Consider the following 15553-nt stretch of genomic DNA (forward strand, 5'->3'; position numbering starts at 1 on the left):
GGCCGGGTGGATAGGCGGTTTGTTCTCGAGTCGTATTCGGTATCGAACAGCCCGGGTATGGAAGTCGCCAGCCGTAGGATGGTTTGAACCAGCTCAGTAGGTAGGGCACTGAACGACATAAGGACGTTTGTGTCTCTCCGTAGCGATGATAAACAGCTGAAAGAGGTTCGTTTTTGACGATCCGTGAGACGCGGAGATATTTAGAAGGGAAAACGGATGCGCTACGATGCTGTCGCCTGGTCAATGGCAGGGCAATACGGAGGACGCGCACCGGTTTGCTTTACCCATGCATGTAATCGTATATCTGCCGCAGGCAGATGAAGGCACCTTTAAGGATAGGCAGGCAAGAGGTCGAGAGAAGATATGTAGGTGTAGAAGAGTGGGGTGAACATCGGCGCAAAGGTGTAGGGGTGGTATGAAGGAAGGAGGGGTAAGTGTATGCGCGGTAGAACGCCTGTCATGTTGACGAGACCGGAAGGATATTGGATCCTGACGAGATGTTAATGTTATTGCCTTATCTCCTTCGTGTTGACAGACAGCAGAGCTGGGGCATTATAATAATACAGCGGCTGGCGTGGACGTAGGGAGAAGGGGCGCCGTATCAGGGCTCCAACGCACCAACCGGCCCTGAATTGAGAAGCATTTATTCTAAGTTCCTTGGATGCTCGATAGACGCGATTTGACTTGTATAGGACACTCGCATATCTCCAATATCTCTGATACAATAACTGGATCTGCCTTCAGGTTCCAACTCCTTGGAGTACAAATGGCGTTGCGTTCAATCTACCACATCTGACGAAACTACTTCGGTATGCTCATCATCTCCATCTCCACCCCCAGCCGCTTGAACTGAGCATTATGGTCCATATCCCTCAGAGATAGTTGCTCTGGAGAGCATTGTGCTCGTATCTTCGTCAAGGCTGGCAATCTCCTTTTATCCAGCGCTTCGCCGACTTTCTTCAGGTCTGTAACCTTGGCGTCTGCTGAGCGGAATGCGGACCAAAAGCAATCATAATCGACAGCCGTAATAACGCGAAGTTGCTGATGTTCCAAAACTTGGATAAATTCATCAAGTATGTCCGGACGAGGAATAGTAAAATGGGTGAGGTTGGGTAACACCTGAAGAATCTGAGCAAGGCTTTCGCAGGGATGGAAATCCGAAGGGTCATCATTGTATTTGAGTAAGAACTCAAAGCTGTTTATACTCTGTGCTCGATTGAAAAGCTGGAGGAAGGCGCGAATGTGTCCGTCGACGTCGCCGCCATAGTTTACCCCCACGTGTCGTAAGGCAGGTAAGGGCCATGAAGCAAGCTGGGATACGAACCAATCTCTGGAATCGATCCGAAGCGTATGGAGATGGGGGAGGAAGGTAGTAACTGGCAGGCCGGGGGGTTCATCCAGCCTTTCCACATTCCCTTGGTCCGGTTGTTCCTTCCCCTTGAGAAGCTGTGCGCCAGACATAGAAAAGATGCAAAGTGCAGGCAGACCTTTCAGCAGAGAGAAGTGGGTCGTGGCCAACAACATCATATTCACCGCTATGTCCAGCTCTCGCAATCTTCTTCCAAGGAGGTTCGTGATGTTGTGAATTAGGGTGAGAAGGATGTCCTGGTTGTACAGACGGAGCAGCGGTGTTCCGTGCCAGGCGTTGTACAACGTCCAGGGAATCAATCGCAAGACAATAACATTGGGACATACATCCAAAAGCCCCCAGAGAGTCGGATGGAACTCCTTGAGATCGGAGTGCGGGTCGAATTGAAGAGTCAGTGACTTGAGCATGCGACCGCGAACTCGGCCTTCTGTGTCGCGTCCGCTGAGCAAATCAACCAGGGGCTTGACTCGAGCAAAGTGATAGATGATCACAGCTTCGTACAAAAACTCGCCCACCAGGGAATGCAGCGATTTCGAGACCACACTGAGCGCGAGTTTGGTAGGGAGCACCGCAGTGAGCTGTAAGCGTTGTTTCGTCGCTCGGTGGACATGACCGTCAATCGGATCGAATTCGGTATCGAACAGTCCGGGTACTTCCGTCGCGTACCTGAGAATCCTCCGGACCAACTCGACGGGTAGCGTATGGAGCGACATGATGTTGCTTTCTCTTGTGAGCGAGAGTGGTCATACGCCTGAGTGAGTATAGACAAGAAAAGTAGTAAGTAGCGTGTACCTTAACGCGGATCGGAGGCAAAAGACCCTACTTTTACCAAATGTAGAAAGACCTTGATAACAAACCAATGCCCATAGCATTGCTAAAATAAATCATTCTCTTAGTTTAAAAAATATGATATTATCACCCTACCACCAACCCTAACCCTAACCCCTACCCCACCCTAACCTGCTGGATGGGATCCTAGCCAGTACCCTAACACCACCTCTTGCCAATGACTCGACATTTGTTTAACTCTGTTTTGACTGTCTATGCTTATATAAATACACTCCCGCGCATATCGTACATCCAACTCTGACTTACTTTCCCCGCATCCGCAAAGGGGAACTACAAGTTCGGCTTCTCCTCGTCTTTGACGCGAGGCGGCGGCTGTTTGCCCGCTTTAGCAGCGCCGAAGTACTGTACCTACAGGGATCGTTCAGTTCATGACCGGGAGTAGCTGTGAAGGTAAGAGGGGCAGGAGGAATCGGCTCACCATCTCAACCTCCTTTTCCCAAAACCCACACTTCTCGTAGAACCCCACATTATCCCTCGCACAATCTAATATGACCTTATAGCATCCTAGCCCCTCCGCTAAGCCCGTAAGCGTGGTGATGAGAAGTTTTCCGAGCCCGCGACCCTGTGCGAGAGAGGAGACAGCGACGTCTTCTATATGCCCGACGAGGCCGCCAGAGCGGAGGTGTTTCCGTTCCAGCAGGAGAGTGGAGGTAGCCAGAATCTGGGACGTAGGGACGGAGAGAATCACGATGGTATAGTATCTTCTCTGTATCAGCACGTGCTGCCCAATAGGAAAACGAACGCACGTCTCCGGCCTACGGGCCATATCATCAAATATGGCATGATACGCGTCTGGTGTGATGTCCGGTGTGGGGGAAAGGACGTTGAGCACCTGCATATGCCCATGAAGATGGTCGTCCCTCTCCAACGAGCGAATAAGAAGGTCTGCAGCAAGGGAAGGAGGAGGGGGAGGGAGTAGATGGGCGGGGAAGAGGGGAGTGGACATGGTCGTTGAGTGTTCAGTTGGGTCTGGGAAAGGCTGATGCGCTCAAGTTGGTATGACGCGACTGGAATGTGGGCTCCTGTGGCTGTGCGAGATAATCCGGTTCTCCGACGGTTCGAAGGGGTCTTGGTGACTTTCTGTTGCAAACACGACTGCGGTTTGATCACGACGTGTGCAAGTGTATGCTCTCCTCCCCCTGAGGCAGTGGCCACCTCTCCCCACGCCCATATTCTCCCGCTGCTGCCCCGCCACGCCCAGCGACGCGTGCCGCGTCCACCCCGCACGCTGTCCCCCAAAGCCCAACGGCGGAAGATGATGCCTACGCCCACCCTCCCAAACAGGCTCTTCCTCTCCCTCCTCTCCCTCCTCGCACTCTACACAGCTTACTACATCGGCACTCTCCGCCCTACACCTCTTCCCCATGCACCAGAGTACGCCTCCACTCACCCCAACGCCGCCCGCATACCCTTCTACGTCCCTCCTTCCCTTATCCCTTCCTCTCCCTTACCACCTTCTTCCTCCCTCCCTCCCTGCCCCGATCTAGCACTCAACACCAGCGCCTTCCCTAAACCGGAAAAGGGCAACCTCGTACCCCCTCTTGTGCATACCATCTACCATCTCTCGGGCGACCACCCCCCGGAACTACCGTACTTCCACTACCTCGCTCTCCGATCTGTGCTCCTCTCTCTCCGACCCAAACACATGCTGCTGCACCACCACCACGCATCTGCTCCACACGGGCCGTACTGGGACCTCCTAGCACCGCATATCACCCTCTCCCCTCTAACCCCACCACAAGAAGTGTACGGCCATCCACTCGCCCATTTCGCACACAAGGCCGACGTTCTCCGTCTCCAGCTGCTCATAGCCTATGGAGGGGTATACGTCGACATCGATACCTACGTTCTGCGCTCCTTTGACCGCGCGGGATTATACACCCAAGACGTCGTGCTGGGGATGGAGATGAGCCCGGATAGCAGGCGTACATCACTCGAGCCCGGAGGACTGTGTAACGCCGTGATCGTAGCGAGGAGCGATGCACCATTTCTGAAGCGGTGGTTAAAGAGCTACGAGACCTTTGACGGTAGTGTCTGGGCAGGACACAGTGTGGCCAAATCATGGGTGCGCACCCTCTTATATGCGCCTTTGCACCTGCATGCTCACGCATATACGTAGGAATTGGCACTCCTCCACCCAAGGGAACTCACGGTCCTCTCACACCGAGCGATGTTTTACCCTCTATGGCGAGAGGAGGACATCGACTGGGTACATAAACCTTCGAAAGCAGGAGCGGAGGGTGGTTGGGAGTTCTTCAAGAGTGGGCAGTTGACGTGCGTCCGTTTCTCCGGCTTTCTATTGCGCTTCTTTGTTTGTTCGTTTCTGGCTACCGTTTCCCTCCCCTACTTCGTTTTGGCCCCTGAGCAACCCGACACTGATGTTCTTTCATAGTTATCATGCGTGGGAGTCGTTGGCTATGCAGTACCTTGGTCCCATGACGCCTTCCTCGGTGCTGAAAGGCGAGACGAGCTTCACGAGGATGGCGCGGGCGTTCGTAGGGCCCGAAGACGGAGCAGTAGAGAAGTTGCTCAAGGAGAGGGAGGGGAGGGGAGGGTAGAGCAGTGGTCACGCGGTGGTGGACATAGATGGAAGGTGGGTATATGCGCCTCATGTGTTCCTCGCTGGGAGATGGGATATCATTTACGCTGTATTTATAACATTGTGGATGGACGTGAGGATCGATTCCCATACACAGACTCCGACATCTCGTGCTGACGTAAACAAGCAGCGATGAGGTATCGCCTCCACGATAATACTTCCCTTCCTATCTCTCAGTCACAGCACTCAGCTCCGCTTGGCAACAACGACCACCTTGTTTTAACGAACAAGCGCGAACAAGAGCATGTCGTTCAACACACTACCTATCGAACTGGTCCATAAGATCCTCAGACACGCGACCGACGTACCTGGGCTCCTCGACACCTCATACGAGGCCGCGCACTCCTCCCCTCTTAGAGCAACCGAACAGCGGATAGAGCTCCAACAGACCTACCCAACAAGATGCGCTCTTACCCTCGTTTCCAGGTCGTTTTGTCGTCTCGCCCAGCCGATCCTGTACGAAGTAGTCGTGGTGTGGAACGGCGACAGAATCGAACCGCTCCCGGACGACGAATTTCCCTCGGACGATGAATTTCCCTCGGACGATGAATTGCCCTCGGACGATAGATTGCCCTCGGACGAGGAATTGTCCTCACACGCTAAGAAAGTCGATCTTCTCGTTACACTCCTCAGCAAATGGGACGCTTCTGGTGAACGGCCTCTTGGGCACCACGTCAAGTTGCTTATCTTCAGCTTCAAGTACGATTATTGGTATTACCTTCGTTACACTCAATCGTACCCCACACTCTGGGGATTCCTTGATGTATGTCCCAATCTGATCATGTTAAGGCTGAGTCCTGGCTCAGTGTACGACGATCACTACCCATACGAAGATCGTGCAGATATCGAAGACGGTTTCTTCATTACCAATGAATTAGGCGAAAACATCACGCAGAAGCTTGGAAGAAGTCTACTAGAGCTGGAATTCTCAAGGCATATCGAACTCGAAAGTTCTTGTCTCCTGTCATTGCTGAAAGGGCTTCCCGCACTCAGAATTTTCTCGACGTACGGCACGGTCTTGAACGATTCGAGATCAGAGATCACCGAGGATACAGAACAGACAGACGATGTCTATTTGCAAAATCTCCACACCATTCGCATGGACGAACTCGAAGACTTCTCATCCAAGCTCTATTCATGCGCACCTCCAGCTTTACGACACCTGGGCGTGCCCGTGTTCGACAGCATAAAGAACGACCTATTGTGTCCCCCTTTCTCTCCAAACACGCAACAAGACTCGTCAGCTTGGAATTCATGATGTACTTCCCAGTCTCCATAAACAGGGGACTGAACCTAACAATTCCTCCCACATTTCAATCACTATCCTGCCTCGCCAGCCTCATTTTCCACGGTCCGAGCCAGATTGCAGAGGTTATCACATGCACCCACTATCCCTGCCTTCGTGTGATCACTATTATGGACTATTACCTTGAATGCGTCGAAGGCTTTCTGGTACAGGGATCATCGCACGGAGAGCTCAAAATTGCGATTGAAGCATTGGATCAAGGACGGTTGCCTGCTTTGGAGAAAATCCGTTTGTGGAGTATCAGAGACCCCTCTCAGATGACGGTCTCAATCGAATATATCGATGACTTCAAGCGGCATGGAGTAGAGTGGGAGTTTCTACAGATACCTGATAAGCTGGGATATGCATGATCATGGCGTCAGAGCAGGAGTATGGTTAACCAGAGTGTCGAGTGCTGAATTAGTTTTCTAGTCGTTGCCGCTCTTTCATCACCATGAGCAGACTTGATCCGCTTCCCTGTATGAACAAGTCAGACTCGCACATTAACACTCCATCAAGAATGCCATAATATGGCTCAACATTGTGAAGGAAGTAGCCCGACTGGTAGACACAGAATTTGATCCGACCCGCACCACGGTATTGTGCGGTATGTGTGGCTTCATCCAATCCTTAATTTGCGTTCCCACCGTTGAAACGAACAAGGGTTAGGGTTAGTGTTTCTAGCATCTAGGGTAAGGGTTGAAAACCGGTTTCCACAGAAGACGAGTTGCTTCGGAACTTGTGTTCGATAATTGCGATCACAACGTCCAGTCCTCTACTAGTAACCGCTGAGGCAAAGAACAACAAGTTCATGTCGCTCACCAATCTGCCCATCGAGCTCGTTCAGAAGATCGTCAGGCACGCAACCGAAGTACCTGGGCTTTTCGACACCGCATATGACCCGATCTCCGATCCCCACTGCCGGGGTGTGCAATGCCGTGATAATGACCCATTTTGGACGAAGATCGACCACAGAGAGGACTTCGAACGGCTCGGTGTAGAGTGGGAGGTCGAAAGTGCGGAAGAGTGGCTATGTCAAATGTTCCTTAACGTGGCTTGATAGACAAACTGAAAGCACTTCCGTACGTAGAAGGGGCACTCCCACAGAGACGATGTTGATCGATTGGCGCAGTACATCATGTTTGGCATGTCCGTTCCTAGCATTTCTCCTGGCTGGAAGACGGCATACACCCGATTCCTGACTACGTCCAGTCGCAGTCATGCAGGAAAGATTTGGCGTCGACCGCCCAAATTGGACATCGAATCGGGTTTTGCCCGATCTAGAATTGAATCAAGGGAGGGAATTGATAAGGTGTTTCTTCGAGGTCGCTGTAGGTAAGATTATTTATGTCATGGAAAACGATAAACTGTATTGATCCTCAAGCAGGAGACCTTTAACGGTGCTTTACACCATGACAAGCGGAGGAAGTGCATTTCATTCATTTAACAACGGCATTTGCCATGTCAACAAGCAGTCTTTGCAGTGAAGCTAGTTGAGTATATGTCCAGCGAGTCGTTATGTACCCATACGTTTTCACTTCTTGGTGTCTTTTCGATACAAAGCAGCGAAGATTAGAAGTACTCGCCATGTCCAGCTGATAAGGAAAGTGTCGCGATATTTCCGATAAAAGCCTCCGTGTTCCTCCATCTCTCGCACTACTAGTAGGCGCGTGCACGGCATCGTCGGATCCCAACTGTCCTCCTGCACACCTGATCCGACCAGCAGATCTTTTCACACTCTACTGCCATGAGTTTGCCATATCCATGTGTTATGAAAATAGCTGTCGGGGTGTACTATATGGCGCTTGTCGGCTGTCTTAAACGTGGTCCACACGACTTGGATTTTAGGCCCCCGCTCTTGTTCTAACTCTGACCCTTGCTCTGTGGTTGCCATCTCCCCTCAGTCTCTGCTTTGCGCTCTCTGGTTTTGACCTCTGACTGCGAATTGCGTGGTCTATCCCAACCCGATATACGACGTTTGAAGATGCTGGTTATAAACTGCAAAGGTACCCCACGGGAGGTGAGCTCTTCTTCCTCATGCTACTTCTCACCCAAACCCCACAACTCCCACTCGACATCCTATTGCCGATTTCTCTTGCACTCACACTCCCTACTGCCATTGCCCTTCCCAGTCCGCTCTCCCGTCACTCATGTTGACCCTTTGTCTCTCCTAGATCGGTCTCGAACACGGCACCAAAGCCGCCACTCATATACGTGCCGGTATCCAGTGCTACCAAACCCAATTCATGGAAATGTCGAACGTAGGGTGGGAGGAAGTGCTCCGCATTAGTAAGAGGTTCGAACCCGCGATGCGGGAGAGATATCCTTGGCTTATGGAAGAGATCGAGGGTGCGCATGCTCCTGCTGAGAGGGAAACGTCGACATTGACGTTCGGACAGCGATCGCGGAAGGCGCGGGCGTCTCGTATCTCGAGATAATGGCACTCAACTTCAGGCAAGAGATCATATTCGGCATGTATGCGGACGGGTGCACTTCCTTAGGCTGGAAGACGTCTGAGAAGAGCTTCTTGTCTCAGAACTGGGATGTACGCCTCCTGCTTGGACTATGGAATGAGATGAGTCTGATGAATTTGGGTTGATGGTGCAGTGGTTGATCGACCAGAAGGACAACGTTATTGTGCTTAACATCGACGCGCCTGGGAAGCCGAGGATAAGCATGGGAACCGAGGCGGGGATTATCGGCAAGATCGGTGCGTCTTCTCGTTTAAGTAGCACTGAGTATGTACCAACATCGGAACTCAGGTCTCAACTCTGACGGGGTCGGTGTATGCGCCAACGGGATCCGTGCCAAAGGCGTGGACTATAACGGCACCCCTGTACACATCTGTCGCAGGCTTGTGCTCGAAAGCCAGACTCGAGACGAGGCGATCGCAAAGATCGAGAAATACGGAACAGCCGCGGCGGGACATATGCTCGTTGGAGACGCTACTGGCTGTATCGGGTTGGAGTGTACCATCCAGGGGATCAAGAAGCTTTACCCCGACTCAAAGGGCCGTATCATGCACACCAACCATCTGTTGGCGGAGCATGAGGGCGTGGTCGACTATCAGTGGCTGGAGGACAGCCCTAGGCGTCTTCGCCGGCTGACGGAACTCGCCAACGAGCTAGGCCGCAACCCAACCCAGGTCGAGATTTCCGAGCTGTTCAAGGACGAGTCCGATCTACCCTGCGCGATTAACCGAATCCCGTCGAAGGAGGAACCGATGGAGACTTTGTTCAATATCGTTATGGATCTGACTACCGCTACCGCAGTGCTCAAGTTTGGACGTCCTACTCAGCCTGATGACGTGCTCATCCTTGCTCCTTGAGGCGGCGGCGCTGTTGGTCGTGCTGGTTCCGATACCGAACGGAATGCTTGGATTGACACCATCTGGTTGTCAATAGATGACAGGTAGCGGCCGGTGCAAAGTCTTGAGTGGATGATTTCTGGTCTATTCCGAGCAACTGACTCTGTTAGAATAAGAAAGAATAGATGGGTCTTTTACACTACCTCGCTCGGTTTTTCATTGTCATCTGGTGCGACTGTTCTCCAACTCTAGGATCCATCGCACCTTGCGCACCTCGCTTGGTGAAGAGGCCACCACTGGCTCCCCGGCCACCCAAGATTCATAGAAGATAACGGGTGCGGCATGCTTCCATTGGAGTCCAGATCAACCCCAAGATATCACCCCTGTATCGGCGGATCATGGGCTGGGCCTGTGCGGCTGTGTCAAATGAAAAGGTACAGGTCTCTGTGATATGCAGCATGACACTTTTTTTGTCCGAACATGGATCCCCAGAAAGAGAGGGATGCGACGGCAAAGAAAGTATATTTTGAGCTCGTAAGTCCGACAAGAGCCATGAGCACCAGTGCGGACGCTGCTATTGGTGGAGAACAACACATGTCCGTGCACAGGTCTTCTTGTTTCCATGTCTCGCCAGCACCAACAGTCTGGGAAGCTCTTTGTGACACTTTCTTTGTCTTCACGACTTTCAGGTTCTTTCATTTTGCAAGATCCAAACCTTTTCGTGCCCATTGCAGCCTCCACAGCTGCGCGCTTGATCCTGCTCTGCGATGTTAGTCTCCACCACCCGGCATCGCCTCCCACTGAGCTCGTTGTGATGAACGCTGAACGGGACTTGGTAGGTTCTCGATCACTCAACCCAGCAAATTAGCCATAACTGTCATCTGAGTAGGCCAGAGGCAATTTCACGTTGTGCCACCTTGGTGCCATAGGACTTGGGGTCAATGATGGCAATGAGGTAGGCTTCCATCAAGCTGGTATAAAATGCACCCTCAATCCCTATGACTAGCAGTCATCTACCCTTCCCGACCATCGCGAAGCTGTTGTCTCGACGCTGCATTGGATATATTGTGATGGATACTAACTCCAGTTCCTTCATGATGATAATGAACCGAGAGCTTTCTCCCCGTGAGGTGTTTCTAGCTTATCCTTCATTCTCTATCGTGCATGATCTCATGTTGCTTAGATCGGCCTCGATCAAGGCGAGGCCGTTGCCAATCGTCCCGACTCTTTTGTACTCGATATGCCCTTAGAGGTTGGCAATCACTCCCACGGTCCCAGCTTTGTGCCCTTTCTTATACCTGCTATGAACAACCCTCGGAACCCGGACCTTCCCACCGTTTTGAACGCGCCCAGCACCACAATCAACTATTACCACAATTCGGGCATCGTCACCATCACTCAGCACACCATAAAGTCTCACAATCAGTCTAAAGCGAACAACAGGCGCGACGATCACAGTCAACATATCGAAGCCAATACCACTGGTGGGAGCTTCGATTGGTGGGGATTACTGAAGAGTGTTGTATCTGCCCTGACCTGCGGTGCCGTTCCCAGTTTATAACACGTGGCCGAGCGGTACAAAGGGAGAGATACGCCGATCTGTAATATACTGCTTTGTTCAGAAGAATTTCGCCCTAGACATGTAATAGATATACTGAATGAAAGTTGCTCGCACTGAATTTCTTGTTTGTGAAGCACGAGTGACTGATCATGTGACCTCAATCGCGTCACGCGATGGTCGACAGGGACTAGTGATTCTTGCAGAGCACTAATGCACTAATGCTTGTTGTCTGGTTTTCGCATCTCGAGCGTCAATACCCGTGTTTGACGATGAGCTGGGCGGTTTGACTATAGGCGCTCTCTTCTTCCATCCAGAATCCCTCTGTCCCGTCGCCCGAACTTGAACAAAGCACAAACTCCGCATCTCGAGTTGGCGCTAGCAATAGCTACACCGACCCAAGTTTGCCCATTTCAAGTAAGAACTGGGTGGTACCAGGTCCTTGACATTGTGAAGGGTCTATGAAGCGGATACAAGGGGGCAAAGATTGGCCGCTGGAGGAGATTGAGGTGCACGCGTCTCTCATCGTCGTATCGCTAATGCGATCAGACCTCTCAAGCCGATGCTGATGCTTTCCCAGCAATCGCGAAAGGCGCGGGCGTATCATATCCCCATGTGCCTTCCCTGTACTATACTTAAGCAATCCGTTTGCGCGCATATATGCCAACATGCATCCTTCCGTATGCTTCAAGATGTCAACAAGGGCAAGATGTCCCCCCAGAGCGTCCTCCCCAAACTGGCATGTACGTCCCTGTTTAGCTAGGAGTCCGTTGTCAGTCAGCTGATAAATTGGGTTAGTTGGTGTAGTGGCTGATTTGATAACTAATTAAGTAGTCCATTAGAAGAACCAAGTTGTCATGCTCGATAGCGATGCGCTTGAGGAGCTGACCATACACGTGAGGACCGAGGCGGGGATCATCACCAACATCGCAGGTGCCCTTCTTCACATGGATCCAGCACGAAGTTAACTGAACGTCTGCAAGCTTACCACACCATCGTATAATACCTCGGAAACTTCCGTCGATTGCGGAAGAAGAATCCCACAGACGACAGTCCTTGAGCCCCAACGATGACTGTGACCCTCAAATCTTCCATGTACACCACATTACTCAAAGGTGCCTTGCGATCACGATCTCTCTCCATGCATCCTAGTGCGCATTCCTGGACAAGATATGCCCATTGCAGGTCGAGCTCTGAAATTGCACTCGTCTCCGCCGGATGAAGCCTTCCCGTGTTCTACGACCTTTCCTCTCCTACCTCCACTGCGTCGGGCCTGGGATGCCATGGTTCAGTTCTGACCCCCTCTCCCGGATACAACACCGGACGATGTCTAGGCTCCTGCCCATACAGTCTCCCCCACATGCCCTTGGCCAACGCCTGCCGTGCGAATTAACCCTATTCATACGCGATGAAAAATGAAAGCAGCCACAATATATGCCGGCTCTCGACCGCGGTGGTGTCACCTGGTATACCCTGGTTAATGCAAGTTTCAAGATTTCTGCCTTGGCTCTACAACGTCTAACTTCGACCTTCGGCCCCCGTCTTTGACAACTGGCAATGCTGATTATTAATTGTCAAGGAACCCCACGGTAGGTACGCCCACCTTCCCTATCCGCCTGCACCGTCGCCCTCGCTGCCTCCTCATGATCCCCTGCTCACGCCGACCCTTATCCCCCTCCCAGATCGGCCTCGAACACGGTACGACAGCCGCCATCCAAATTCGCTCTAGTATCCAATACTACCAAGCCCAATTCTTGAAGATGTCAAAAGTGGGTTGGGAGGAAGTGCTCACCAGTGTCAAGATGTTTGAGCCGGTAATGCGAGAGAGGTATTGTTGGCTTATGGAGGAGATCGAAGGTGAGATTCCATCTTGCATCAACGTGTAGATCAGACTTAACACGCGAATACTGACGATGTGACAGCGATCGCTGAAGGCGCAGGCGTGTCGCATCTCGAGATAATGGCGCTCAACTTCAGGCAAGAGATCATATTCGGCATGTATGCCGACGGATGCACTTCCCTAGGCTGGAAGATGTCTGAGAAGAGCTTCCTGGCTCAGAACTGGGATGTATGTCCTCCGTCCCCCTTTGCCGCCCGTGGGGAGAAGGAGCTGATAAGTTTGCGTTGGGTTGATGGCGCTAGTAGTGGTTTGTGGAACAGAAGGACAACATTATCCTTTTCAATATCGACGCCCCTGGGAAACCTAGGATAAGCATGGTTGCCGAGGCAGGAATTATTGGCAAGATCGGTGCGTCCTCAAGTGTACCTGGCTTTGAGTGCTCTAGTGTTCAGAGAGAAACACAGGACTCAACTCCCGCGGAGTCGGGGTATGTGCAAATGGGATCCGCGTGAGAGGAGTCGACTATAACGGCACACCCGTGCACATCTGTCGCAGGCTCGTGCTCGAGAGCCTTACGCGGGATGAGGCAATCGCCAAGATCGACAAATATGGGGCCACGGCGGCAGGGTATATGCTCATTGGGGATCCGACTGACTGTATTGGGCTGGAATGTACGACGCAGGGGATCAGAAAGCTCCACCCGGATGCGAAGGGGCGAATCATGCACACCAACCACCTGTTGACCGAACATGAGGGTGTGTTTGAGTACCACCGGGATGGTAGCCGCCTGCGCCTTGAGCGGCTCACAGAATTGGCCAACGAGCTAGGCCGAAACCCAAACCAGGTCGAGATCTCCGAATTGTTTAAGGACGAGGCCAACTCCCCGAGCTCCATCAACCGTGAAGTGTCGCAGAAGAACCCATTAGCGTCTTCAATATTCTTATGGATCTGAATACGGCGACTGCGATACTCAAGCTTGGACGTCCGACTGAACCCGCCGATATACAGATCCTTACCCCTTGAGGGGATTCATCCATGTCCATTGCGCGTACGTACCGAATGAGTAATCCGCCTTTGCAGGGAATGTACTGTGCCGCAAGAGCAGTGCGAACCCGTGGTCTTCTTGTGCTGCTTGCAATTGTATGTTCTATCCTGCAACAAATTGTCTGCTCGTATGTTGGACATTGTTCTGGGGTTGTGAGGAGACAATGACAACAAATCAATAGGTTATTGCCATTCTTGAGCGTGTCTAGTGGCCCTGCCGAGGGGATGGTGATGCGAATGCACAGGAAGTTGACAGGAACATGGACTAAGCTGAATGAAGCCAATGCATGTTCAGTAGCGTGTTTTCGGACTCGGCCTGGAACGATCCCCCGCCGTTTAGGCAGCGACTTCGACGATCTGGTACTATCCTTTCTTCTGGAACATTCTAGACTTGAACACGGACAATTCTTTCCTTGAAGTGCCATAAGGAGAAGTTCCAGGAACACACCACACCAAGATCCCTCGGAACCCGCGCGGCATCCGAGTACCAAAGAATCTGGAGGAAAAGACTGCTCAGACCCCGACCCTTGAAGCTCTGTTATCTCGACATTGAGCATGCTTTGCCTCGGTGATGATGCATACAACAGACGTGAGAACATGATGGACACATAAGTGCTACGTACGCCAGTTGCGTGTCTGATAGTCGATTACCCGAGCCTGCGGCCAAATACTCCTCAACGAAGCTCGTAAGTCAATAAGCGGTCTCCAACGGGCGCTAGGGGTAGGAGCACAACCGACGGTCGGAGAAGTGATGTGATGTTCGAGTCGGACGGGGAGGTGGAGCCCGGTTACGAATACTAACCACAACAGCGTAGCACAAGGACTACTAATAAACGTGCCCAAACCTTGCCAACGATGTGAGAAGGGTAGATCTCGACCAACGGTTATCTGCAGAATTAGGTCCAAGGAAAGATGGGCATATTCCCGACATTGTTCGACCATGCTATTTGTTTTGTATTGTTATCTCAAGACCATACGTTGATGATTAGCCGGCGCTGATGGGAAGCGGCTTGTCGAACCACACCAACATCGTGTTTCGATAAACATCACGTTCAAATCTCTCCGATTTTTTGGGGAATCACTAACCCTCCTTGCGCGTGTACAGTTATCTGCTTCGAACAATTCATTCCCTCCTTCAATTGGAGCTTCTACAACGTAATTTATTTGGTTGGGGGAGCCATGAACCTCGTTTCCCCAGCTTATGTCCAGCGCGTCCATAGGGAAGCGTGCGGGTCCGGGACATGGGCTGTCTGATGCCCTACATCGACTGTTGGGCCGCGGACTAGAAGCTTAAATCTCCCGAGAGCGGGGAAATATTGCTGATCACGCCCCTTCCCTCCACGTAGAGGAAGGTGGGATGGCTGTCCGAGTATTTGGGAAGGCAGCCGATGGAGGCGGCAGGATGGAAGAGTGGTGAATCTGTGTTATCACCTGCCCGATGTGTATTGTGTGCTCGACAATCAGGTGCTGTGGTAGGAGCGACGCTGGTATGTCCTGCAGGTCACCTGTGCGGCGGACCATGAGACTTCAAGCCCCGGTGGGGCTGTGCGAAAAGACAGGTTTTCGGGCCGAGTGATGCACAAATGATTGGTCCAGGGTGTTTCAAACTCCATGGAGCTGAGAGCTTGTTGCGGAGGATTAATGTAACTTCTTTATCTCATGGAAGACGCCCGGGATTTGGCCCGGGGGTTCGAAGAAGAGG

General features: G+C 52.0%; 6 protein-coding genes across 6 annotated transcripts; 4 read left to right on the plus strand and 2 right to left on the minus strand.

Annotated features, from left to right (window-relative positions):
* Positions 1 to 801: 801 nt before the first annotated feature.
* On the minus strand, positions 802 to 2082 carry DACRYDRAFT_117798 (uncharacterized protein; the record flags this gene model as incomplete). The annotated part of the gene is made up of 1 exon (XM_040770459.1): positions 802 to 2082. One exon carries the CDS (start codon positions 2080 to 2082, stop codon positions 802 to 804), a length of 1281 nt encoding a protein of 426 aa, XP_040626489.1.
* Positions 2083 to 2326: 244 nt separating this feature from the next.
* On the minus strand, positions 2327 to 3164 carry DACRYDRAFT_117799 (acyl-CoA N-acyltransferase; the record flags this gene model as incomplete). The annotated part of the gene is made up of 3 exons (XM_040770460.1): positions 2327 to 2566; positions 2637 to 2919; positions 2965 to 3164. 3 exons carry the CDS (start codon positions 3162 to 3164, stop codon positions 2489 to 2491), a joined length of 561 nt encoding a protein of 186 aa, XP_040626490.1. The 3' UTR covers positions 2327 to 2488.
* Positions 3165 to 3476: 312 nt separating this feature from the next.
* DACRYDRAFT_109692 (uncharacterized protein) lies at positions 3477 to 4776 on the plus strand (the record flags this gene model as incomplete). The annotated part of the gene is made up of 3 exons (XM_040768927.1): positions 3477 to 4283; positions 4338 to 4492; positions 4611 to 4776. The coding sequence occupies 3 exons, from the start codon at positions 3477 to 3479 to the stop codon at positions 4774 to 4776; spliced, it is 1128 nt and encodes a 375-aa protein (XP_040626491.1).
* A 285-nt stretch (positions 4777 to 5061) lies between these two features.
* On the plus strand, positions 5062 to 6075 carry DACRYDRAFT_109693 (uncharacterized protein; the record flags this gene model as incomplete). Its single annotated transcript, XM_040768928.1, has 1 exon — positions 5062 to 6075. The coding sequence occupies one exon, from the start codon at positions 5062 to 5064 to the stop codon at positions 6073 to 6075; it is 1014 nt and encodes a 337-aa protein (XP_040626492.1).
* Positions 6076 to 7969: 1894 nt separating this feature from the next.
* Positions 7970 to 9747, plus strand: DACRYDRAFT_23679 (isopenicillin N acyltransferase). Its single transcript, XM_040773341.1, has 5 exons — positions 7970 to 8122; positions 8277 to 8451; positions 8502 to 8647; positions 8710 to 8812; positions 8865 to 9747. Exons 1-5 carry the CDS (start codon positions 8087 to 8089, stop codon positions 9428 to 9430), a joined length of 1026 nt encoding a protein of 341 aa, XP_040626493.1. The 5' UTR covers positions 7970 to 8086; the 3' UTR covers positions 9431 to 9747.
* A 2863-nt stretch (positions 9748 to 12610) lies between these two features.
* Positions 12611 to 13759, plus strand: DACRYDRAFT_109695 (isopenicillin N acyltransferase; the record flags this gene model as incomplete). Its single annotated transcript, XM_040768929.1, has 4 exons — positions 12611 to 12824; positions 12890 to 13035; positions 13113 to 13215; positions 13272 to 13759. 4 exons carry the CDS (start codon positions 12611 to 12613, stop codon positions 13757 to 13759), a joined length of 951 nt encoding a protein of 316 aa, XP_040626494.1.
* Positions 13760 to 15553: the final 1794 nt, after the last annotated feature.

The sequence above is a fragment of the Dacryopinax primogenitus genome (genome assembly GCF_000292625.1).
Source record: "Dacryopinax primogenitus strain DJM-731 SS1 chromosome Unknown DACRYscaffold_15, whole genome shotgun sequence".
In the NCBI taxonomy this organism is placed as follows: domain Eukaryota; kingdom Fungi; phylum Basidiomycota; class Dacrymycetes; order Dacrymycetales; family Dacrymycetaceae; genus Dacryopinax; species Dacryopinax primogenitus.